Below are 23,763 nucleotides of genomic sequence, written 5' to 3' on the forward strand. Positions count from 1 at the left end.
TATTGATTCTCCGAGTCTGTAAATCTTAGATGTACTAAGATCGATTTCCTTTTTAATACACAGATGTTTCAAATATTTATGAACTACATTCGCCTTTGACGTAAGAAAGCAAAATCAGATTTTTAAAACTGGTAAAGATTCTCCGTCACAAATCAGTATTAATAGGACAAGTTCACCTGTTTTCAGTCAGCTTCATGATTGTTGTACCACGAGTGGAGAACACAATGAAGGACATTCTTAGCATCGGGCTGTAAGACAGTGCAGATCAATTATTTATGAAATTCAGTTTAAAAAGTCATATATTTCAATCAATCATTCAATCCATTTTAATTTAGTATAGTGCCCTTCGCAGGGTAGCCACAGAGTGCTTTACAGCTTGAACATAAACAAACAAATAAACAAAACAAAGACATACAGAACTATTAAAAAAAAATAATAATAATTAATTAAACCATTAGAGAAAAACAAAACCTCATATAGGATGGCAGAATGTTAGGAGTAAATAAATATATGGGGGTCCACAGCTTAAGGCCTAGGCCTAATGGCTGCCTCCCCTCCAGGAAGTATAATTATATGATGATCCGAAGACCAGACCTTTTAGACTAATTGACCTCTTGCAGGGGAAATTGATTTTCATAGAACACGTCAGATTTAAAATGTCATATTAGTGTATCCATTTATTTTCCTTTTTACTGCCTTGAATTAAAAAAATAAGGAACATACATTTCTAGAATATATTAAAAATAAGTTTGTTCCATATGGGGAGATACAATCTACCATGGCCAAGCAACACAATTTCAGAGTCTAATCACATGTTTATAAACCTTACCTTATGAATTTCTCTGCCAGATGTTCAACAAAGGAGTAGATCTCTATCCAGTGATTTTTTACACTTCCAGATCTGACAAAAAAACAAGAACAAAAATCTTTTCAATGTCAGTTTATAACTCAAGTTAACTGTTTTGTTTTCCATTACATTTCAGTATAATCTCGTAAGAATGTACAAATTACAGTTACATTTTTTTCCTGCTAAGTACAATTGAAACAAAATCAAATAAGGGATATAGACCTATAATTTCATAATTGTTGTTGTTTGTGCCTTTTGAATTGAATCCTGGAATTGCTTTAATTCACTTGGCTCAGTCAATTTTAGACCCACTAGGGCTCAAAACAAGGGCAAATAGCATCTACATCAGACAAATTTCTTTCTCCACTGTAAAACTTCCTACTTCATTAGAAAAGGGAAGATTAAACGGTAACTGCTGGAAATAAATGGCTACTAAGATTCTTACACCCAAAACATGGATCTATAAAGGGAAGAAATCAGAAAATCTGACAGTCTAATGCAGGGATTCCCAAATCAGTCATAGAGTACCTCCTGCCCTGCTGGTTTTGGTCCCAACTGAGCTCGTAAATACTTAATTGAACCATATACTGCATTGTTACTTCAATGAAGGATTCAATTAAGCAATTAAGAGCTCAGTTGGAACAAAAAACAGCAGGGCATGGGGATAATACAGGACCGATTTGGGACTTCCTGGCCTAATTTAATAACTGGCTAATATAAAATATAGAGAAATGAAGACAGGGACTGCACTGCACACATTCCCAAGCATGCCATCTCAAGAAGCCTTGGAGCATATCAGCCAACAAAGGAGACAAAAGGGAAATAATCTGAGTTATCTATTATTGTGGGAAATCTTTAAACTCCTGAGTAATTTAAGTGGATGGAGATCACAGGAGATTTCCTATGTGGTCCCCTGGGGTTCTCATCCCTTGAGGTTAGACTTATCTAACTTGGACACTTATCCTTTAACACTGATGGGTCACTTGTAGGATTTGTTTGAAGAACAACTGAAACAATATATTGCAAACAATGAACAGCATTATACAATGTAAGTGGTCCAAACTTTGAAAAGTATCATGACTAACTGACCCCCCAGACTGATGAACGTTTTGTTTGCAAACCATGAATTATGCCCAGAGAGGTTTTGCTTACCAAACCATTATAGCCTAGATTGTTTTAAATCCTTCTTTTAGTAGGTCCAATTTATATGTATCCAGTGGATTTGAGGAGAATTCGAGTCTTATTAGATTCATTTGCCAACGTCACTCCCCATTTTTATTACTTTTCCAAGCGAGAATGATAGCATATTTTGCAACAAACCCATACTGACAACTATTCTGAATGGGTTTCATATAAAAAGACCAAATCAAATGGTATTTTACTGCATTATGGCCTGTGTTTTATACACACTTTAAACTTATTTAGTGTCATCATCTGTTTTCCTGCTTTTGGTGTAAAAATTTGTGTTTGAAGGCGTTTTGTAATGGCTGCCTAGCTTGCAGTTTCTTCACCTGTCTAAACAGAATACAGAGAGGATGTGGGAAATCTTTTAGTGTGACTCCAGATGAAAGCAACATTAAGCCAGTTAGGGCATTCTTGTGGCCTTCTGTATTTGATCTAATTTTCATAGCCTGTGTTTAAGTTAAATTTCCCTGGGTTCAGTTTTCCCTTTAAAAAAAAAAAAAAAAAAAAAAGGTCTTACATCTGAGAACACGATGACCTTCGCTCAAGCATACAGCACAAATAACATGCACTATAAAAAAGTGATTGTGATTCTGATATTACATTACCACACCATTTAAGTAATATCTGATATCCTACTCACTGTAAGACTGCTTCTGCTTAAACAGTAAGCAAGGGAAACTAATCCGGTTGAAGACCATTATGGTCAGAACAGTAGGATGTATTGCCGAAATCTAAAATCATTAGTAAGTACAACTAAATATAGCTATCAAACTATGAATGAACTCAAAGCTTCTCTAGTCATTCTTTATGGTCTGTAAGGACATATGCTTCTATCTTTTGTCCTTAGTGCTTAACACCTACAGAAAAATATTAAAGTCATGTTAATTCTTCATTCTGAAGTCTTAACAACAGTATGTTCTTTAATTCTGTAAAAGACAAAGATGCTTTAAAATAATTAATATGTCTCTGAGCCATAAAATAGCTTGATATTTGTGGCTGAGCCAGGGTCATTCAATGGTATTTTTCACGCCCATAAAAATCTGTTTGCAGCTCTGCACTATTTAATCCATAAAGCAGCCAAAAGCTTACTGACGCTTACATTTTGAGAAAACTCCTCAGGCTTTTATTAAACTTTATATATTAAAGGGTAAAGTGTGCTAGTAACACAGTTATCCAGAGAATGAATATTTAAAGAGACATCCTTCAGTAAATGTATGTTTTGTAAATGAACATAAATTAACATTTTAATTATGTACCATACCATTAGTTTTGCTTTAGTTTTATTATTAATTTGTATTCTTGTAAAAATTGAAGTGAATTCAAGTTCAACTACTTCTGCTTTATAAGGTTCAATGTAATATTATAAAATGGGGAAGAAATACTCCTCTCAAACATGTTCATAAGATGTCTTTGGTCAGACAACACGTCTAGTAACAGCAGCTGCTCAAATTCTGCTTACAAACCAGCCAGGCCATGACTTACTTTTTGGAATTTATGCGACTTTTATGTGGGGATTTTTTGAAGAATGCAACATCCTGGAGACCATAATGTATACTGTAATGCTGGCACATATTTGTTTAAACTTCTTGAGCACTAGGCAACCATTAATCAAAACAAAACTGCTTTATTAAAACCTTTGTGCTTCCAGAAAAACAGAACATGCAAAAAAAGGGTATGATACATTGAAAATACAGTTACACATGGCTATACATATTAAACAGATTATCAGTATTTGTGATTTTCAACATAATCCAAACTGTTAATAAACACATACTCCAAATACTGTGCCAAGTACTCCCTGTCATGCTATTGGAAACCTGTGCCAAAGAAGGCTGTTGAATTATTCCAATCAGTCTCAAACTGTGCCTTTCTGATTAGCATTAATGCACACTGGGGGCTAAACTGAGACCACTAATCTACTTTCACTTTGGTCTTGCTCTCGGCTTGGACCCAGGTCTCCAGATTTTTTTAGAGAATCACCACTTTACTTAATCCCACCCGCTAATAATCAATTCCAAAAAATGTCACTTAAAGGGCAGGTTTCCATTAATCAGAGATTTCTTGTTTATATTAATTGGAAAAGTGCCATTAAGAATTGGTTTTGAAATTTGCAATTTGGTGGACGGGTCAATGTTTTGATTTAATCTGGGCCGCAGTCTTTTCGGACGGTTTCAACATGTTTATCACATTTTAAACAATTGAAAAGATTAGTAAAATCCTCCCACACACAGGAAGTACGCAATGTAATGTGTGCGTTTATTTCATTTGAGAAAGGTAAACAAAGCCGTAATAATGGAATGGTTGCATGGCAGAAAAAGCTCCTAAGACATTGAATGTTTTAACGCCAATAAAAAAATGTATTACATTACAGACCAAAGGCCAATATTGGAACTACTGCTCAGCAGCAAGAACATAAACCAGAGCATTTTCTCAATAGTTTGCAGGTTTGGCATGTTTGATTTATTTATAGTTTGTAGCCGTAATGTATGCTATCCAAACGTTCCCGACCTTAAAAATGTGACAAAATGCCCATCTGAAGCCAATGTAAATATCAAATTTATAGAGTGTATATAGCTAAAAAGTCATAAAGGATGATACATTTGCAAGAATTAAATAATTTCTCATTTAAAATTCAGTGAAAAGTTAAGGTAACTAAAAATAAATAGAAAACAGGAAGTTAAACTATCTGGAGACTGAAGGGTCATTGGAATAGCAGTATTCTGCACATACAGCAGAACCTCTTATTGCCTGAACACGCTTATACATTTAACAGACTGGTCCTGAATCATTTAGATGGAGAATAATTCTGGTCTCAAGACAGACTAATGAAGGGTAGACATATGGGTGAGGCCACCTAAAACTGCACCTTAGTTTTATTTCAGTTTACCTGTGCAAAATGTTCAATATTTCATTATTGTTTTAGTACATATTTAGCCCTGGTGGGATCTGAGTTCTTGGTGTACCAATTATAATGTTTTGGCTGACAGTTTTCCATGTTTAAGTATTTTACAACTGTACAGAAAAAGTAGTGGAGAATACTAAATTTACTAGAACTTTTGTGTCGGACATTTGGTTCCAGTAAAGCACTCCCAAGTCATTCTATGGCGATCCCAAATGAGTTAAAAAAAAGCCCTAGGTTTATTAGCCTCTGTAAAGCAGCAGGTGAAGATCTAGTTGCCTGATTCAGCTGTACAGTTTTTTCTCCAAATTCCTTAAGGAGTGGTTATGCATGGTGTGACTTATTGTTTAAAGGTGCAGTCCCCCATAAGAGTTTTTTTAATCGCTTCTCAAGTGTATGATGTGTACTATTGTAATGTTGTTTTGTGAAAACAGAAACCTAAAACAACACCTTTCAGAAAGATGTTGAGCAAGAGTTGTATTATCTTCTGAGCAACAAAATAATGAATTAAAAATAGCATGCTGCTGAAGGAATAGCCATAAGCTGTCTGCATTGTAGTATGGAAGAGTAAAATCATATCATTCTCTCATCTATTCCAGTATTAATACAGCTTTCTGCATGATAAAGAAGAATGCATCTGTATCACAAAGTGAAACATAGATGTGTTTTATTGGTGCCAGGCTGTATATGCCTTTAGGATGCTTCAGCCTTGAATGACGCAGACTAAAGTGAACAATTTTGATTAAGAAAAAACAACACTAACGTTAGGTTAAACAGGCTAGTTTCTTCCTTACGTGGTCCACTGAATTCCCATCAGCCATTGTGAGCCTAAAGCAGAAATTAACCTCTCTGTTAATTCAGAACAAAACCCCTTTAACAAACCCTGTCACATTGCATAGCGGTGGGTCTACTGAAGCTCCAATCTATTGCAATATAACTCAACACAGAAAGACTAATGTCTGTAATTCTAGGGGAAAGACAAATTAGACTGCGCTAAAATAACGGCAATACTTTGTATTTTCAAAAGGCACTTGTGGGTAAACACAAACATCATCTCCATGTGCATACATTTATCTTTGCAGACAGCAATCTGTTCTTATATGTCAGCGCATAAAGTCAAATTAATATTTGCTCTAGTGGATAGTTTGCTAAGAGGGATTCAGAAGAACCGTTTGATCACTGTTGAAGGCTGCTGAATAACTTCGTAACCTGGATCCTTCACTATCCATTTTCAGAGCTGTACGTTTAAAAAATGGCTACCTTACATCCTAAATGTGTCACATCTCAAAGGAGGTACTGGCTCCAGTCAGAATAGGAGAGAAACTGCCACAGCACCAGTTGCTAGAGGCTTGACAAAGCATCTTGAGTGTGATTCTCAGCAACTACAATCAAAAAATGATCAACTGCCACTCTTAAAAATAATCCCTTTAACTAACCTTCAATCAAACCTGACAGGACCTACCAATACCAATGTTCATGCTAGGGGGTGCAGTTTGAGGATTGATCTGATACTGCTACAAAACACTGATCTCAAGAGTACAAGACTGCATGGATTTCATCAAACCGCCGACAAATGGACACTATACCTTCTGGTCAAAATCTAGGCACGTGGTCTGCCCGGTCCGGACTGATTACCTCCGAGCCTCATACATTTACAGTCATCGTAATTGTACCAGGTACAGAAGAGAAATAGGTAACCTTATAAAGGAGATTCAACACATCAATGCTCCCTCTTGCCTACAGCACTGCATGTCTGAACTCACTACATTATTAAAATGTTAATTTTGTTCCCCAAAAGCTAGTAAAATATCTGAAATGTCAGAATATCTCTGCATTCCCCTCGAGGGAAGAAAAAGTAAAGGAGTGGTTTCTCTCTGCTGAGTGCCAGGAAAGATAAAGGCTCTGATTTTAGATTCACAGTGAAATCCATCCATCCATTTTCGAAACCGCTTATCCTGGTGAGGGTAGCGGGGCAGTGAAATACAGTTACTTGTAAATATTATTAAGGATGTTTAGCTCTGTTGAATGTCCTTTATCTCTCAGAACCCATTCTTTAAAATGGTACTTGCGTAAACAGACAATTATGTTAAGATCTAAATCACAGACACACACTCTGCAAGCTTTAATTTAGAAACAGACCAAAAATAATATAATTGCATTTCTTCAAGCAAATATCATTAGGGACTCATGACTTGGCAAAACGGCTCTTGTGAGTTTCACAAAAAGTTTTTAAATATGGGTGGAGTGGAGTCTGTCATGCACTTGGCTTCTCCTCATTGTGTCCCATTCCTCTCCAAAGGGAATACATTACAGTGTTATATAAAATAAATATTAAGCAGAATTATTATTTGTATAACTTGGTGGAAGTAGTTTGCAAAACCACTGGGTTCATTCCCCAGTTCTACCCATGGGAAGTGTAATAACCAATTTTTTGTCAAACACTCATACAAAGCCAAACACTTTGTTCTAAGATAAATGCTTCAGCTCATGTAGCATATATTGCCTGAACATGCGTTTGAACTGGCATACCTCAATCATACCTCAAGCATAACAAATGTGTTAGACCCAGAACTGGTTCTTTAACACAGGGGATTTGAACACTTTTTGACAGCTGGAGTGATGTCACTGTAACATCCTCATTATACAGTATGAGCCTGCTTACTTCCTATGTTTTTCCCAAAATACAGAAAATAGAGAATACAGAAAATCCCAAAAATAGTACCAGGAAGTGGTGAATCAATATTGGGGAGATTCCAAAGGATTCGAATTCAAATTCAAATCAAGTTTCCTCCAAAAATGTGAATTATTAACATAATCAAAAACAGGGCTAGGAGAAATTATATATATTATAGATAAACATTTATTTTGTTACATAATAATGCATTATAAATTAAAAAGTAAGGTTTATCTTTAATATATAGTAAAACAAATATTATCAAACAAACTATTTTTAAGGATCGTCACAGAGAAACCACTTGCTTAAAAGCTAAACTAGTGTTTAATCTTTAAATACAGAATTCACAGAAATTCTGTCATTCCCTAACAAAATACAGTCCAGCAGTTGAATAAACACACAAACATTTTCAACTTTCTATGTAGTCCAATCCAGATGGTCCCAGAATGCTTGTCTTGAATGCTCTATGCAGAGAGCGAAGGCCTTGACCAAATCAAAACATGAACATATTTACAAACCCACAGATCGTGTACCCTATTGTACCGTATTTGCTATGTAATAGAAACTGGCCTCGGATAATAAATTAAATCACGATGGGTGCAAGTTTGTAGTTTGTGATTCGTGGGAAAGTCAAAGTTGTGATTTGGTCTCGGCCTAGAATATAGTAACCAATCTGACTGCATGCATGTCCAGTTGAGTGGGGATTTTCCATTTAAACAGAAGATATTATTATGAATAAGGAAAATAAATCTAACCTATCATAAAATATATACACAGCAATTCAATAGAATTCATTGGAATTAGTGCATAGATTTTTTTGCTAAGATAAATACCTATGCAAAAGCTAGAGCAATAAGAGAGAGGTTTAAAAAAGGAAATTCACCTCAAGCTAAAACAAATAAAACCAGCTTGTTAAATAGTACAGGCCTCACAACTTAAGGAAGGTTACTAATGAGCATCCGGTTGTTCACAGCTTATAGATTCAGGAATTTTAAATCAAGCCGTTTCTAGAAACATCATTTACACATGACTTAGGTTCATGTTTTACCTTGAGTCCTGAAAATATATAGTGATTAACAAATGATGAGAGTGTCAAAAAAGAGGATTCTAGAAATCGGTAGATACTGAAAAAGCTGTTTGTGTGTGTTTTGTGTTTATGTTTTGTATGTAGCTGATTGAAATAAGTATTCTATTATATGGTACAAAACCAGTACTATAAATGCATTTGAATCAAATAAAGACTATATACCTAAATAATCTTACTGTGTGGTCAGTATTTATATACTACATGTTTAAAATATTTCCTTTCCTGTATGCTTATTATTATTATTATTATTATTATTATTATTATTATTATTATTGTTATTATTGTATTTTACACTCATAAACTGTTCTATTAGTTATGGGAACTATTGTGCCTACAGTGATAACAGTATTACTAGGAGGCCTGTGGATTATGTAACTCTTCTGCCACTTTGTGCTCAGCATACATATTTTTAACATTTCTGTATTAGCCACAAAACCACAATATGTATGTACATCACTAAGGCCTACATGGAACCTGAAATAAAAAAAAGAAGAGCTGTCCACATAATTATATTAAAGAACAGGCCATAAATCCAAATGTATATATCTTAATGTAAAATGTGATGCCATTGCATTTAAAGTTATTTTGTCTAGACTTTATGTAATTACCCTTTCAAGGTACTGACAACTGTGTGAAAGGAAGCGCTTCCCTCTCAAACGCTGTAACATGTATTCCCATCAAATCTCTAAGGGAAAAAAGACTGACCACAAAGGAACAAAGTTTAGATGTTTAAATTGCTTGGTCAGCTAACTATTCCCCCCCACCCCCCTTCAGCGCACAAGCGCACTACTCATGCACTAGTCATCCCAAAACAGCAATCAAGCTCGCAACAACAGAGAAACACCTCAGACGCCTATCCCGATTTCATATCTGCAGCTAAATCTGCAAATCTTTCAAAACATAAACCAAACGAATTTGTTTACGAAATAAAACTGCAGACGCTCCCTGTGAAAAAGTCATCCTAAACCCCCCAGACAAGTCCTTCCTCGGCGCTGAATCTGGGCAGCTCGCCTGTGAGCGCAACCATAGAGTCAGTCAGACAGCTGGAACAGCTGGAGCGGCGCTGCATCCGCGCTGTAACCCAATCCTGCGCCCTGCTCCGTGGGGGATGTGCTGTTTTCCTTTGCTCAAAAGCAGACTGCAAAAAACGTCACAGATCCCCCCAGAAACAATGAAGCACCCCCCTTCAAAATGTATTCACCAATAACAACTTTATGAATTGTATTTAGTGTGAATGCTGTCGAATGCCATTTTCTATATAATGATGTTCACATTAATTGTATGTCACTTTAAATATGTTAACTAATCAAGAAACTGTTACGTTATTGCAAGTGTCTTTGTTCTAAGTCTTGCATTTGTCCTATTAGCAGCCCAACTAAACTTTCTTCCCTTCAGTGTATAACAGAGAATAGATTCAAGGCTTTACTCGCGATGAAGTGAAAGCCCACATCCGTGCGCCCATCGCCGTCTCCAGACAACAGACCCGTTGCACGGCGATGTGCAGTGGAGAGGAAATAAAACGCTACAAATATGACAGTCACTTACTTATCAAGGACAAAGTACAAGTCGAAGGCACCCTGACAAGACCTCTCTTCTTCTTCCTGCTCTTCCTCGGGCTCCGCTCGCACCGGGGGAGACGTGCAAAGCAAAAAGCACAGCAACGCCAGGGCAAGAGACACGTTCATCAAAAAGCTCGCCATCTTTTTCCAGACAGTTAGATCCCCCCCCCACAAAAAGCACAGCAGATGAATTCAATGCGTTTCACATTATCTCCCAAGTCTTGAGAAGGTTTTCTCCCAGCTGGGTGCGCCGGGATTGTCACGGTGCTGCTCGGTGACGGTGCTTTCTTTGCATCTGCTAAACATACAGCCTGGCTTTCTCTACACTGCAGCCCTGAGCCAAGCGATGCAACACAGGACCATGCCAATACTGGCGAAGAGGAAACTACTTCCCTTTTCCGGGGGGAAAAACGAAAACGGTGAACTTCACAGTATAGCTAAGAATGAAGAAGACGCTTTTTTTGCAAATTAAAGTCTGGGAAAAGTCTCAGAATAGGAAAGTAGCAATTAAAGCTTTGTCCGAATACCGGTAGTTAATCCACATAAAGTATGCATGCCATTGCAAAGTATAAGTGAACAGCCCCCTTCTGAAGAACTGGAATAAATCCCTTTGTATGACTTATGAAAGTTGTGCATACAAAGCAAAACAACTTTACAGGAATACAAAACCGCAAGATCAACAAGCATGACGTCATTTTACTGAACGTCATTTTGTACAGAGGGTTGTTGAATTGCGCTCATGATGATGAATACTGGATTTGAACCCAGTGTAGCTACTATAGCTCCCAATTTAGCTATTTATTTATTTATTGAATGTTTAAACAGTTTAGCCTATTGCCCCCCTTTCACCAGTTATTATATCAAATAAACCTAATCTCAGAATCCATGTTTGAAATATTATAGACTTATGGGACCGACCAAGGATAGATACTCCTTAATTGGGCAAAACGACCTTTTTAACATGAGAAACAGTTATCGCAGTTGTTTCATGTTACTACTGTGCATGATGATCAAAGCAAAACAGCTGCATATGGCATATTTTTTTGCGCTCCAGGATAATGTACAATAAGATGTAATTTGGCAACCTGAACTTGTCCCATGCTGAAAGGCGTCTTGTACCACGGCGCCCACAAAAAGGGAAACAAAATCTACACATGCATTATAACTGTCTGATTTACGATTAGGGACATAAGGCCTTAGGCTACATTAAGACAAAAAAAAAATGACAAGGAAAATTAGAACCTAAATATATAGATTAAATAATTCTCTAATTAACTCTAATTAACTCTAGGAACAGACAAACAAACAGGTAGTCTATTCATTAATGCGATTTGAAATATGTGAGTAATTAATACTTCATAAACATGTTATTAATATATATTATTTATTTATTTATTTATTTTGCTTTGGCACAGACACCTTCCTAAGGTTTATTGATATGCTGGACTGTAATTGTACTTGAAAAACATCTTATTGTTGTCTATTTTGGAAAGAATACAAACAATTATACCTTTAGGCTAAATTTAATACGAAAAATATCAACAGCTGTATTTTGTATTTTTATAGCAATTGTTGCTTTCAGATATTGACATCTCACGCTGATGATGATGATGATAATTAATCATCATCATCATAATCCACGGTGTTATTTAACCACAGTATTGCATAGTTTTTTTTATTTTATTTTATTTCGGTCCTTCTCTCACACTGAATAACATTGATGTGGCACCACTCATGTTTTGGGTGCCATTCACACCTCTTTATCGCTCCATGTACTGCATATTTTAACCAATATATTTAATTGATATAATTAAAAGTTAAAGTAATTACATATTTAGAGGCTTCTGTATGTTATGTCCTTGGTTCAGTTGATCAATTGTATTGTCTTAACATTTACTCAGCCATGATTTCTTAAGCAGTAATAGAGAATCTTGAATGATTACAATTAGGAAAACAGATGAATATACCAACCAAAAGCTATCAAGAATGTGTTCAGTACCAAAGAAGATGATTTTAATGTTAATTTTCTTATTCGACGTTGGATCACCTTTTGGCTCCAGAGAACATCAAATTTACCATAATTATTATAATAGCATACCACTTAAATAGTACTATGAAGCAGATTATTATTATTATTATTATTATTATTATTATTATTATTATTATTATTATTATTATTAATAATAATAATAATAATAATAATAATAATAATAATAATAATAATAATAATAATAATAAATTGATGTTTTCCTTTGAATAGTGAACAATGGGTGTATCTGCAACAGGATTTTCAAATATTTTACCCAAGTAGTATCACAGTAAATATAGCATAAAGAACAAAAAAACATAATGTGCTTCATGTATGACAGAAGCTTCTTTAACAAGCTAATTTTCATAAAAGCAGAACAATGTGCTCAGTTGGCTCAGTAGAAATATGACATCTGAATTGATTGAAACGATCAACCATCACACATCAATTATATGCATTTCCTGAAAGATCATTTTTCAGGGAAACATTCAATATTAACAGATCAGCAACCTGTCAGGTACACTAGAAGAAAGCTTAATTTAATGGTATTTTATATGTTTTACAGAGGCTGTATTTAAATATATTGGCTTCCTTTAGTCATTTACACTGATATCCAGTTGACTCCCGAAGCAATGCTGACATGGCGCATCCTCTTCCATGAATAATTAAATCCAACTGGGTGGAAATACTAATTGACTTCTACTAAATACTACTACTTCTTCTACCACTACTACTACTACTGAAACATATACAGATGTTTCTACTTTTTCACATTGCTATTAGAAATATTACGGTAAGACCGGATGTATCGCTTACTTTCCTAAAAAATGAAGGGGGATTGTCCTGTGGAGATACAAGAAAACTAAAAGTAATATATTTATTTCTATTATTTCTGTGTGTATGTTTGTCTGTCTGTCTGTCTCTATGCCTTTTCTGTATTCTAGAACTTTGTATCAATTATAATGTATATGGGTATTTTATGTTTGTGTGAATTATTTTTGACTGTAAAGACGGGTAACAGTGTATAAGTGTTACCCAGTTCTGCAACAGTGGATTATAAGGCTATAAGGCTATGTACAGTTGCAAGAGCATGTACAGTTAGTGAAATAGTTTACTATGACATACATTTCTACATAAACGGTGTAGAATATAACCACGTATGTATGTACGCATGTATTTGATTGTTTATCTGTTTATTTGTGTATTTGAGTAACAGCTGGTTGGAATCGAAAGTAAAGTACAATTGAGCATTATTAAAAGACATGATCTTTTTGCCACTGGCCGAATACATTATTCATGTAAAAATGGCTCATCTGATAAACATTTAGTAGATTATTTCGCCTCAGATGTTTCAGTTAATTTTCGTTTGGAATAATTAAACAAATAACCACATGGCGACCTTCACCGTGCCTTAGTACATGCGACGTGATTAGTGACAGACTGATTGTTTTTCTCAAATTATTTTTATTTTGAAAGGTTTGAATACATACCTCATTGATAGCCCACTAATATACGTTTCGATGTCTTCAGATATTTTATTTTTGTATTTTTACACATAGAATATATTCCTTTATCTTCTTTATCCTTCCTAAACAGATGTCACTTGTTATTTTAACCAAACGAATAGCCTACATGTCATGCTTGTGTACAAAACCACAGCCCGTCATTTGTGCCAAAAGTTTGCAGTATAATAATAATAATAATACAAAAATAAAGTAAGTAAATAAATAAACACATTTATTATCTATTCTTCTTCTTCTTCTTCTTCTTCTTCTTCTTCTTCTTCTTCTTCTTCTTAATAATAATAATAATAATAATAATAATAATAATAATAATAATAACCAACTTTACAGCATTACATAGACATTACTTCAAACAGTAATAATTTATAGGCTAAGAAGACAGCACTACTAAGTACAAATCGTATACTTTCGTATATTGCCAGCTGATTTACAATAAAGCCTTGTGTAAAGTCAAACCTCAAAAAACACATGATTAGAGCCTACAGAATTGCGAAAGAGGACACTGGCTGAGAATTAACGGCACTGGGCTTTATTATCGTCTGGCACTGGAAAGGCACGGATTTAAAATGATGTATTCGAAGACTTAAATAAATACAACATGTTTATCTTCATTTTTATTTTTAATTACTGCAAATCTTTACAAATTCAGGCTTTATTGTGGCATATCAGACAGCCAGGACCAAATCAAAACTTTCGCCGCAATACATGACCCAACCCCTCCCCTCCTAGAATACATACATACATACATACATACATATATACATACATGTCAATGTAACTTACAATTTACTTATTGGTCAAACAAATATTTGTCTGGGTCCAATAGGCACCTAACTTCCTACCGTATTTCCTCAATCCAAATACAGAAGATACGTATTAAGACAAAAATAATCTAAGAAAAAAATCTAAATCTATATACACAGATTAGATTAACTTCAATTGCACTGTATCGCTCTCTTCTAGACCCATGATTTTTTTTTTAGTTCAACACTATACATGATGATCTTAATGATATCAGGATCTGTTCAGTGATCTTTGATTTGATCATTTTAATGGGTTCTTTAATTCAAAGTCTATTACTCTATTTACCATGCATACTAATGGTCTCCGACAGGCAGAGTAACATGCAGAATATTTGTCTGTACTGATGTACCATTTAAATTAATTACAACATGTCATTCAATTCAGTAGCCAGATCCCTCAGATCTAAAAGACATTAATGATACGGTCCTCTCTACTCTTGTCCATCTAAAGGAATAGGCGGTCAAGCGACGAGTAACCCATGTCTGGAACGACATCTTTCTAAAATAATGCTGAACCTAAAACTGCACTTGTTTTCATAGAGACAAGATTTCTGGTTTATCATTGATAAATTAAAATAATTGTATAATTGTATAAATGTGTATAATTGTATATTATTTATAACATTTATTTTAAATTAAATATATATATATATATATATAGTTAGTCTGCATTTATATATACACACACACATATTTCCTAATAGTCTTCCTCAATATGAGACCAGATCATCGTAATCAATGTTGTTAATTCAGTATGAAAAAAACAAGTAATAACAAAATAAAAATGCATTCAATGAAAAGTAATAGGCCTATAATTAAGCACCATCACAAAAACGTACAGATCTTAAGGCTCCCTTTAGAATACGAAACTGAAAAAAAATATAATATGCTATCATTTAACATAATCAAAAGCATGGTGTCAAAGCTTTCAATTAATCAATTATTCTCTTAAAAAAGGCAAGGCTTCCCTTCTTGTCTAATTAGGCCGGCTGTAAAGGCAGAAAAGCACCAATCAAAATGCCACCTGGGGGCTGAAGGCAACGGGAGAGCGCGTCTATGGGCCACAGCGCTGCAGTGCGCTGCCTCCACAGTGCAGAAGAGTGCGACTGAGAGGAGAGTGGCAGTCAGTGCAGACCTGCATCACCCTCACCCTCACCCTCTCCCTCACCCTCTCCCTCACCCTCACAGCACAGCACAGGGCATTGCAACTGCAAAGGGGAGCGCTGTCTTTATGTCTGGAGTACCACACATCCCACTGGTGAGTGTGCAACATGTTTGATATATTTTGACTTGGTTGATAGTCCTAAATAGATGTGTATCATACATTTTAGGTTTATTGTGAGCTTTTCTATTACACATCTCCGGGCGTCAATAAGGAAAGTTGAATGCACATTTCCTTTCATTTGGGTGTACGTTTACAAAGGCGTTTGCACATCTATGTTGATACATGTTTGTTGTTGCTGCTGTTTTTTTTGGCCTTATTAACAAACATTGGTTGTATTTTCTGCAATGGATGCTTTGCACCTGCTACATAACTGTGTGCCAAACGCTCGTTGTTTAACTGCCACGACTGTATTGACTGCATGCCTTGAAATGAAGGATGAGATTTAATGTAACTTACATAACTACAAAGTAAACGTGTGTGTATATATATTCGCATATAGAAATAGTCTAGTACACGAAAACACTTAGCTGTGTATAACAACTGATATTAAGTGTATATATATATATATAATCGTTGTAATAATCAAACAATTTGCTGTTCTTGATTACCCACTATAAAACGTTGATAAACGCTGTGTTTGAAAGACAGTTTGAATGCCAGATGGACAGACAATGGGAGAAATCAAACTGAAATCTCTAAAACAAAAGGATGTCAGCTGAAATCAAGAAACTGAATTGACTATAATGTATGTATGTATGTATGTATGTGTGTGTGTATATGTATATATATATATAATGCATGTAATTATTAAACAAATATTTAATGACAATTTGAAATGCACAATTGATTAAGGTATTAAGCTTAGGACAGTTTTTTAAAGTCTGAAACATCTTCAAGCTCAGTCTTACAGAAATCAATCAGATTGATCTATTAAGCGGTCTGCTTTAGGATTGTAAGATAAATAAATAGATAAATAAGCAGTAAATAGGATATTAAGAAAATAAACATGGAATAGTCTAACATTGGCTATATAATCACATATTATTAAAATAACTAAGAAACCGCTTCAGTAGCCATCTTTGGTTTATTTATTGTTGCTGTTAATAATAACAATATTAATAATAATTGTTCATTAACGTCTTCTACTTTCGAAGCCAGGGATTGAGATCCAGCAATGCAATTGTCGCGACGGAAATTGATTATTTTTCGATCCCTAAATATTCATCTTTAAAAATGTTTCCTAAATGTACAGGTATTTGTGAGCCTGCAGGTAGGCTGTATATTTTGTGAAAGGATGGCAGCAGGGTGGATGTTGTTGAGTTTCCACAGGTGTCCCAGCAGGCTAGGAAACGTAACCTAGCAACTGAAAGACGGGTTTGTGAGCAGCCCGCAGCGCCGTGATTACCCGTCTCGTCCCGTCCGCAGGGTCAGCATGCAGCTCAGCTTTTCGCCTCGGTCTCTTTGGGCAGCCGACAGCAAATGTGTACATCACAGCGCCTCGGACCTGCTCGCCAGCGTGCATGTGACCAGAGACATCCCCGGAGGAGCGTGCTTCGGACCCTGCGTCCTGCACAACACTTTCTACGACACCATCGCCTTCATTGCGTTGAAATCCTTGGACAGAAGAAGCAAGTCTTACGTTTTCCGGGTATGATGTTTTTGTTGTGGATGATTTTTGTATAGTTGTGTTGTACAGATTGTGTGATTGATTCTGTAGCCCTTTCCAGAGATGTCAAAATGAGAATCTTGGAAGTCACATTCGGTGTTATTAAATCCTAAATTATGGTCGGGTTCAAATATAATGCATACAGACGTCATAACTGAACACCTTAGGTAACGAATATACTGGTTACCTATTATATAAATTGATAAATTGATTTTTCTTTAAAATTAGAATTTAATTGTATATTTATTTACATAAAGGTCTGGGTAGCCTACATTATGATGATTACTGAAGTGCAAATGATAAAACTAAGATTTTGTTGGCTATATATATATATATATATATATATATATATATATATATATAAGTATTGTTTATTTTGGCGTTTATTAACTTACTGTTATTCTTGTATATGTCTAATCATCACCATCAGCCTATTTCAATGCAATGCTGGATGAAGGCCTCCCCAAGATGTTTTTGTTTTCTTCATTCTACAGTTTCTCTTTTCCATGTCACACCTGCAAAGTGTATGATTTCATCTTCCCATCTTCAATGCTGTCATCTTCTAGGTCTTTTTTCCTCTCTTGGGATCCATGCAATAGCTTTCTTTGTCCATCTTTGATCTGTTCATTGCCATTTTAACATTCACTCTTTCAGGTGTCGCATAGATTGGCTTGTTCTCGGATCCATTAATTTCTTCTTATTCCTAGCATACATCTTTCCTTCATGTGTGTGTGCGTGTGCATGTATGTATGTGTGTATATATATATAATATATTAGGTCTCTGCCACCACCTTTGGCCTAATTGCGCCTGTATCCACAGGTGGATGCTGAGGCAATGAAGAACTCTCCAAACGCGCTGTCCTGGCTCAGGCTGGTGCAAGCGGCCAGCAACCAGCAGGAACAGAATATGGAGGCATATTTAAAAAACGCTCAGCTGTATTTTCGGTGCACACGTCCCATAAGAAAAGACGAGGAACTACTTGTGTGGTACAACGAAGAACTGTCTCACCTCTTAGGATTTAGTGAGATCAAAACCCGGACTATGGCAGATGGTATGTCTTCTGTGGGTTACAATTATTGGTGTATTTACAAGGTTAGACTAGATTACACATTTTACAGCATTAAATAAGTAAAGGTAAAGCCTACAGTAAAAACACTCCAGGCCTAATGCCTTTGGTGGTTCAGCTGTTTTGAATTACTTTACTGCAGCTATTGGAACAAGAGGAACACTTAAACTTAAGTACTTAAAAAACATATAACTAATTTTTCCATTCCGATGTGTCCAAAATGTGTATATTGTGTCACTATCAATGTATTTGTACATCAAATTCTGTAACATATTTGGAGGCACACATTAAAAAATTTATAATTTCAAGGGGTTTTTGATAAATGCACATAGAAGAGCTATTGGCACAATCTACTCAATGTATGCCTATGTGTTAATCTAATCATATTTTTTTAGATAATTAATGCATTCTTTATTTCTTCAGGATTTAAGTGCATCAAATGTGACCAGGTCTTTAAGAATGAGCATCCCTATCTGGCCCATTGCCGGTTCCTCTGTGTGCAGGGGAAACATGACCTGCACGGCCGTGATTTCCAGCCACAAAAGGCAATTGAAATAAAGGGGATGCGGCGAGTCACCGACTTCCACAACATTGCCAGAGATCTGGAGCATAAAAAACCCACTGTAAACGAAGACGCCAACACTTCATCTCACCGAAAAAGAAAAAACGATGACGCGGAGTGTCCAAGAGCTAGGAAAACAGTGTTACTGGAGAAAACCAATATTTCCAATGACAACAACATCATTTTTATGAACAGAGACGGCCAAGGTGTTGTCCCAGAACTGGCAGCTTCAGTTGTGAAACTCGGGGACAAGTATCTGTTTAAGCGAGACATCTCGGAGAGAAAACATAGCGCATTTACCGAGGTGAGGAGGGCCAAGGAAAGACTGAAACACGAAAAGGCAAATGACACCTCTGACGACCGGGGTCTTAACCAGACTGGACACGGTCATTTAGAAACGGACTCGGTTATACATTCAACTGGAAGTGCTTTCTCCTTTGTTTTGCCCAAGGCCGGCAGGGAAGAACAAAAAAGTGCTTTCTGTAAACCCAGTAAAAGGACAGTAAATATTGCATCCACGCACCCATCCCATGCATTAAGTTCCACTGAGCGCTTGGGGGATGTGTTAGACACCATTACTAGGAACACTATTTCGGGATATCGCAGTCTGTTGGGATCCAAATTATTAACCGCCGATGTGGCAAACTCGCAGACTTTACAGACAATGCTGGGCAGGAACGGTTCTTTCCCATATGCCTCCGAGCCCTGGCCCAGGCACGTGGGAGGACAGTTACAAACCTCCTCGTCCCTTACTCTGCTTCCGCCGTCATTCACTTCCTTTGGAGTCGCGGTCCAGAACTGGTGCGCCAAGTGCAACCTGTCCTTCCGGATGACATCGGACCTGGTCTTCCACATGCGCTCCCACCATAAAAAGGAATTTGCCGCCGAATCGCAGGTTCAGAGGAGAAGAGAGGAAAAACTGACCTGCCCGATATGTCATGAGTACTTCAGAGAGCGCCATCACCTCTCCAGACACATGACATCTCATAATTAACCCAGAGACTCCTCTTGCAGAACTGTACGGAATAACTTTTAGTCACGTTTTGAACACTGTATAAGAATGCAACGTAAAAGGTACACAAAAGGAGACCCTTAAATCACCCAAGACACTCTTAAGAATGTGGGCTATTTCTAAGACATTATTTTATAATGTAAATATAATCCCTGCGTTGGACCAGGACACAACTTGAATACATGTATTAAAGTGATATCTCTCTATCTATAGAATTCTTAATTTGTGGTTTTGTTTTTGAACACACAAAATGTGAAATACATCAATGGCTTGTGTGTACTTCTTTTCATTGGCTGTACAAACCCGAAAGCAAGCCCCCGTTGTTAAAGATACATAAATAAATGCAACAAGAAATTTATTGCTCAGGCCTGCAACCCCTATCAGCTTGTTCCAAGACTGTCCAATAGATGGCTGTAGAGATACATGCAATGTTTTATTTATTGATTATTAAAAATTGAATTTAAATACAGCAAGGAAATTAAGGAAACCTTTTGAATTCAAGTCATAACATTAAGATTTATTAAATCTTTTAAATTAATTTTTGCCATTTTTATAAGTAAAATAATTATAAATAAAACCTGTATTTAATTATGTTCATTCAAATGCATTATACTTTCTTAACAGTCACCCTTATGGGCTCGTTTGTATTAATAGTCATTGCTATGGCATTTCAGTTGGATTATACAGTATCTAGAATTTCACCTGCTGTGAAACAGAAGGGAGTGTAAAGTTGAACAGTGTTTGGTTTGCTCACCCACTTGACCTGATGGTAAATTTTTGAAGATGTTACATTCCTCTTTTATGATGGGTTTGATAGATATGCATGTATTTTGCTGGTCTAACACCTTGATTGCTTAATAAGATAAGATAAGATTAGATAAAACTTTCAAGTAACACCCCAGGACTGTCCTCTCCCACACATTCTTTTCATATCCTAATTGGACTCCCTCTGCAGTTCAATTTCAATATATTACAGTGCCATCATTTATAGTATAAATACAAGATGCAATTTATCTTTTTCAAAAACGAAATATTTTCTAATTTACAAATGGCTTAACAATTTTATCATGAATGAAGATGAATGATTAAAGAACTGTCACTATCTCTCTAAAGTACTTTATTCTCTTAGTTTCAATGGAGCTAAGGGGACTGAATTCACAGCTATGTGGCCAACTTCACCCTCTAAACAGAATGAGGTGTCATTTTCTAGTAACATTACCAGACCTTTTTAAAAGGAATGTATTTATTTTGTTAGTAATGCCAACACCAACTAAACGCATGTTTTCACTGGAATGGGCTTTTTTGTGTGAAACAGAAATACATAAGCATATCATCTTGAAAGTGTGGTTTGAAATATCAGTGGTAGTCTCCTTTCCTAGCTGCTAGTCAGATCCTCTTATCACCAGATGCAGCTAATCAGCTAAAGTGCTAAGTCTAGATGGGGTGATTTTTGTGGGGTGATGGTACTCATACCAGGCTGATTACATCTCACTAATCCGTGAAAATGCACAGGCCAGCTTGACACTTGGACACGAATTGCAGGGGGCCAAATGCATATCCTGTAGAATTCCAGTCCATTCACTTGTGCAACTAAAGCTATCAGATATTTCTGAATATAGTAGATTGTGTATTTCAAGATCATTAGACACTGTATTCAATTAAAATACATCGGTCAATGCTGAGGGAGCACATCTTGGAGGGAAATGGAACAAGTACATCTTCCATACATCTAGACATGTATAGAAAAAGGCTATTAGGTATTTCGCCTTAAGATACATTTTGTGTGAAGTAAAGAATGCACTGCCATCTATTGGGTCAGAACAGAACTACAAAACATCAAAGTCAAGGGTCTTGTCAATAAAAAAACGGTTGGTGAGAACATTGCCCTTAGGAAATGAGTTAGAAGTTTCCTGGATGTGTTCAAAGTGACATATGGAATGTATCATAGTACTGAACATGGGAAAATATTGAAACGAAGGATTAAATAACAATATCCAGAAACCTTAGTTTTTAATTTATTTTTAGTCCCACTGAGATACGTCACATTTAAATAAGCCTTTATTTTCAGAATTTGGCAAATAACAAAGTCATGATCTTAGTAATCTAGATACACACAGACTTTTCTTGAGAAACCATTCTGTCCAGACAAAAATAAAATAATAAAAATGGAGTTGTTAAAAATACATATTAATATTATACATGCTATATTGTATTTAAAAGGGTAGTGAGCTGATAAGATGTGGAAGTAGACACTATCCACAATCTCTTTGCTGTATACACCACCAACATAGGCAGCCCTCCAATTACCAAACCTAAGGCGATGCACCATGACTTTAACCTAATCATTACTTTATTAATGGGGAGCTGTAATTATAGTCTGCTGCAAAGTGATGTTAAAAGGAGGTATTGCTTTGATTATATCAGTGCTGCTTCAAAGAACCGCTGTTTTTTAGGCAATTATTACACTTGTAAGGCACAATTTCCTTGTAATTACAGAGCAACATCAAACTGCAATGCATTTGGATTGGCAACAAAAACAATTCTAGTGCCCGAAGTTGTACAATAGAAAAATATCTGAGTGCAACAGTTTTGTGTGAATAAAAATAATTGAAAAACATATGTACTTACCTCCTAGTGTGGCCCATAAGAGTGGGACCGCTCAGACAGTGCAGGTCTGCCAGGTGCCCAGGAATCAGTAATTATATAATAGTAATCAGTAATAGTAAGTTGACCATATTCAGCATATAAAGTCAATGCAAACTCTGCTTCAAATTGCTTGCATTGCATATTTGACAAACTGTACAAAAAAACCTTACATTTCTCTTCAAAAAAAAGCATTTTTTCCCCATACAAATATATTGATGTGGTACATATCTCTATGAATGTATATTATTCACACAATTTTCAAATTAAATCAGCTAGGATGGTATGTGGAGTGAAGCAATGTGCAAGTCCAGATTTAAGGAGTGAAACAAGTGGGATTTGAGAAGTTAACACTTTTTACAATGTTCCTTAAAGGAAGGTTAGCTTTGATTGAAGTCTGGGTTTCAAAATCCCAACAGCAATATAGTTTTGTATTTATTAATGGTTAAAGTTATGTAATCACTATACATTAGTGGCAGTTCTGCAGCTTTGACAAATAACTTACAATCTTCGATAACAATCCATTAAGAAACATTTTAAAAAGTCATTAAGGGATCAGCGATAATATAAAACACAATTTGTTAATTGTATGTAGATATCAGTATCACAGTTCAGAATTACAAACAAATTATATCATTCTGAATATCATATTTTATTCCTGTATAAACTGCAGATGTAGTTGTTCAAAAATCTTTACTCTAAAAAGCATCCAAAGAAATAATGAAAATCCCAAATAAATTAATAAATATATTGTGTTTCATGGGCTGCTATGATAGAGTTTCAGATTGCTAGTGGGCCAGTCCTTATAGTTATACAGTAGTTATATAATAAATCCTCTCAGACCACATTCTGACAGAGCTGGCATCCCTAGTGGTTCATTCATTTATTTCTGTTTGAATTCTTAATTTGGGGAAAACAAACCTAGGCAGCAAGGACAAAGAGTGAGGTGCAAATGACATATCAAATCATATTAAACTAGGGTGAAATGAAATACAGATGGTAAACTATTCTACCTTAACAATGTGTAAACCACTTAAGACAC

At 35.7% G+C, this 23,763-nt stretch overlaps 2 protein-coding genes across 2 annotated transcripts in view; one reads left to right on the top strand and one right to left on the bottom strand.

Moving 5' to 3' along the window:
- Positions 1 to 10,673, bottom strand: part of antxr1d (ANTXR cell adhesion molecule 1d) — a 30,457-nt gene extending 19,784 nt beyond the window's left edge. The window contains exons 1-3 of the mRNA XM_066693148.1: positions 10,238 to 10,673; positions 830 to 901; positions 177 to 248 (exon numbers count right to left, since the gene is read on the bottom strand). Of these exons, the coding sequence (XP_066549245.1) occupies positions 177 to 248; positions 830 to 901; positions 10,238 to 10,392 (299 nt within the window). The 5' untranslated portion in view covers positions 10,393 to 10,673. The remainder of the gene's footprint in view (positions 1 to 176; positions 249 to 829; positions 902 to 10,237) is intronic.
- A 4,891-nt stretch (positions 10,674 to 15,564) lies between these two features.
- znf488 (zinc finger protein 488) lies at positions 15,565 to 21,162 on the top strand. Its single transcript, XM_066693292.1, has 4 exons — positions 15,565 to 15,864; positions 17,197 to 17,419; positions 18,258 to 18,489; positions 18,928 to 21,162. The coding sequence occupies exons 2-4, from the start codon at positions 17,204 to 17,206 to the stop codon at positions 20,058 to 20,060; spliced, it is 1,581 nt and encodes a 526-aa protein (XP_066549389.1). The 5' UTR covers positions 15,565 to 15,864; positions 17,197 to 17,203; the 3' UTR covers positions 20,061 to 21,162.
- Positions 21,163 to 23,763: the final 2,601 nt, after the last annotated feature.

Source organism: Amia ocellicauda, chromosome 20 (genome assembly GCF_036373705.1).
Source record: "Amia ocellicauda isolate fAmiCal2 chromosome 20, fAmiCal2.hap1, whole genome shotgun sequence".
In the NCBI taxonomy this organism is placed as follows: Eukaryota; Metazoa; Chordata; class Actinopteri; order Amiiformes; family Amiidae; genus Amia; species Amia ocellicauda.

Coding starts and splice junctions, on each gene's coding strand:
- znf488 (XM_066693292.1), top strand. CDS start 17,204: ATGCAGCTCAGCTTTTCGCCTCGGTCTCTTTGGGCAGCCGACAGCAAA. Junction 17,420..18,257: donor GCAAGTCTTACGTTTTCCGG/GTATGATGTTTT, acceptor CTGTATCCACAG/GTGGATGCTGAGGCAATGAA. Junction 18,490..18,927: donor AACCCGGACTATGGCAGATG/GTATGTCTTCTG, acceptor TTATTTCTTCAG/GATTTAAGTGCATCAAATGT.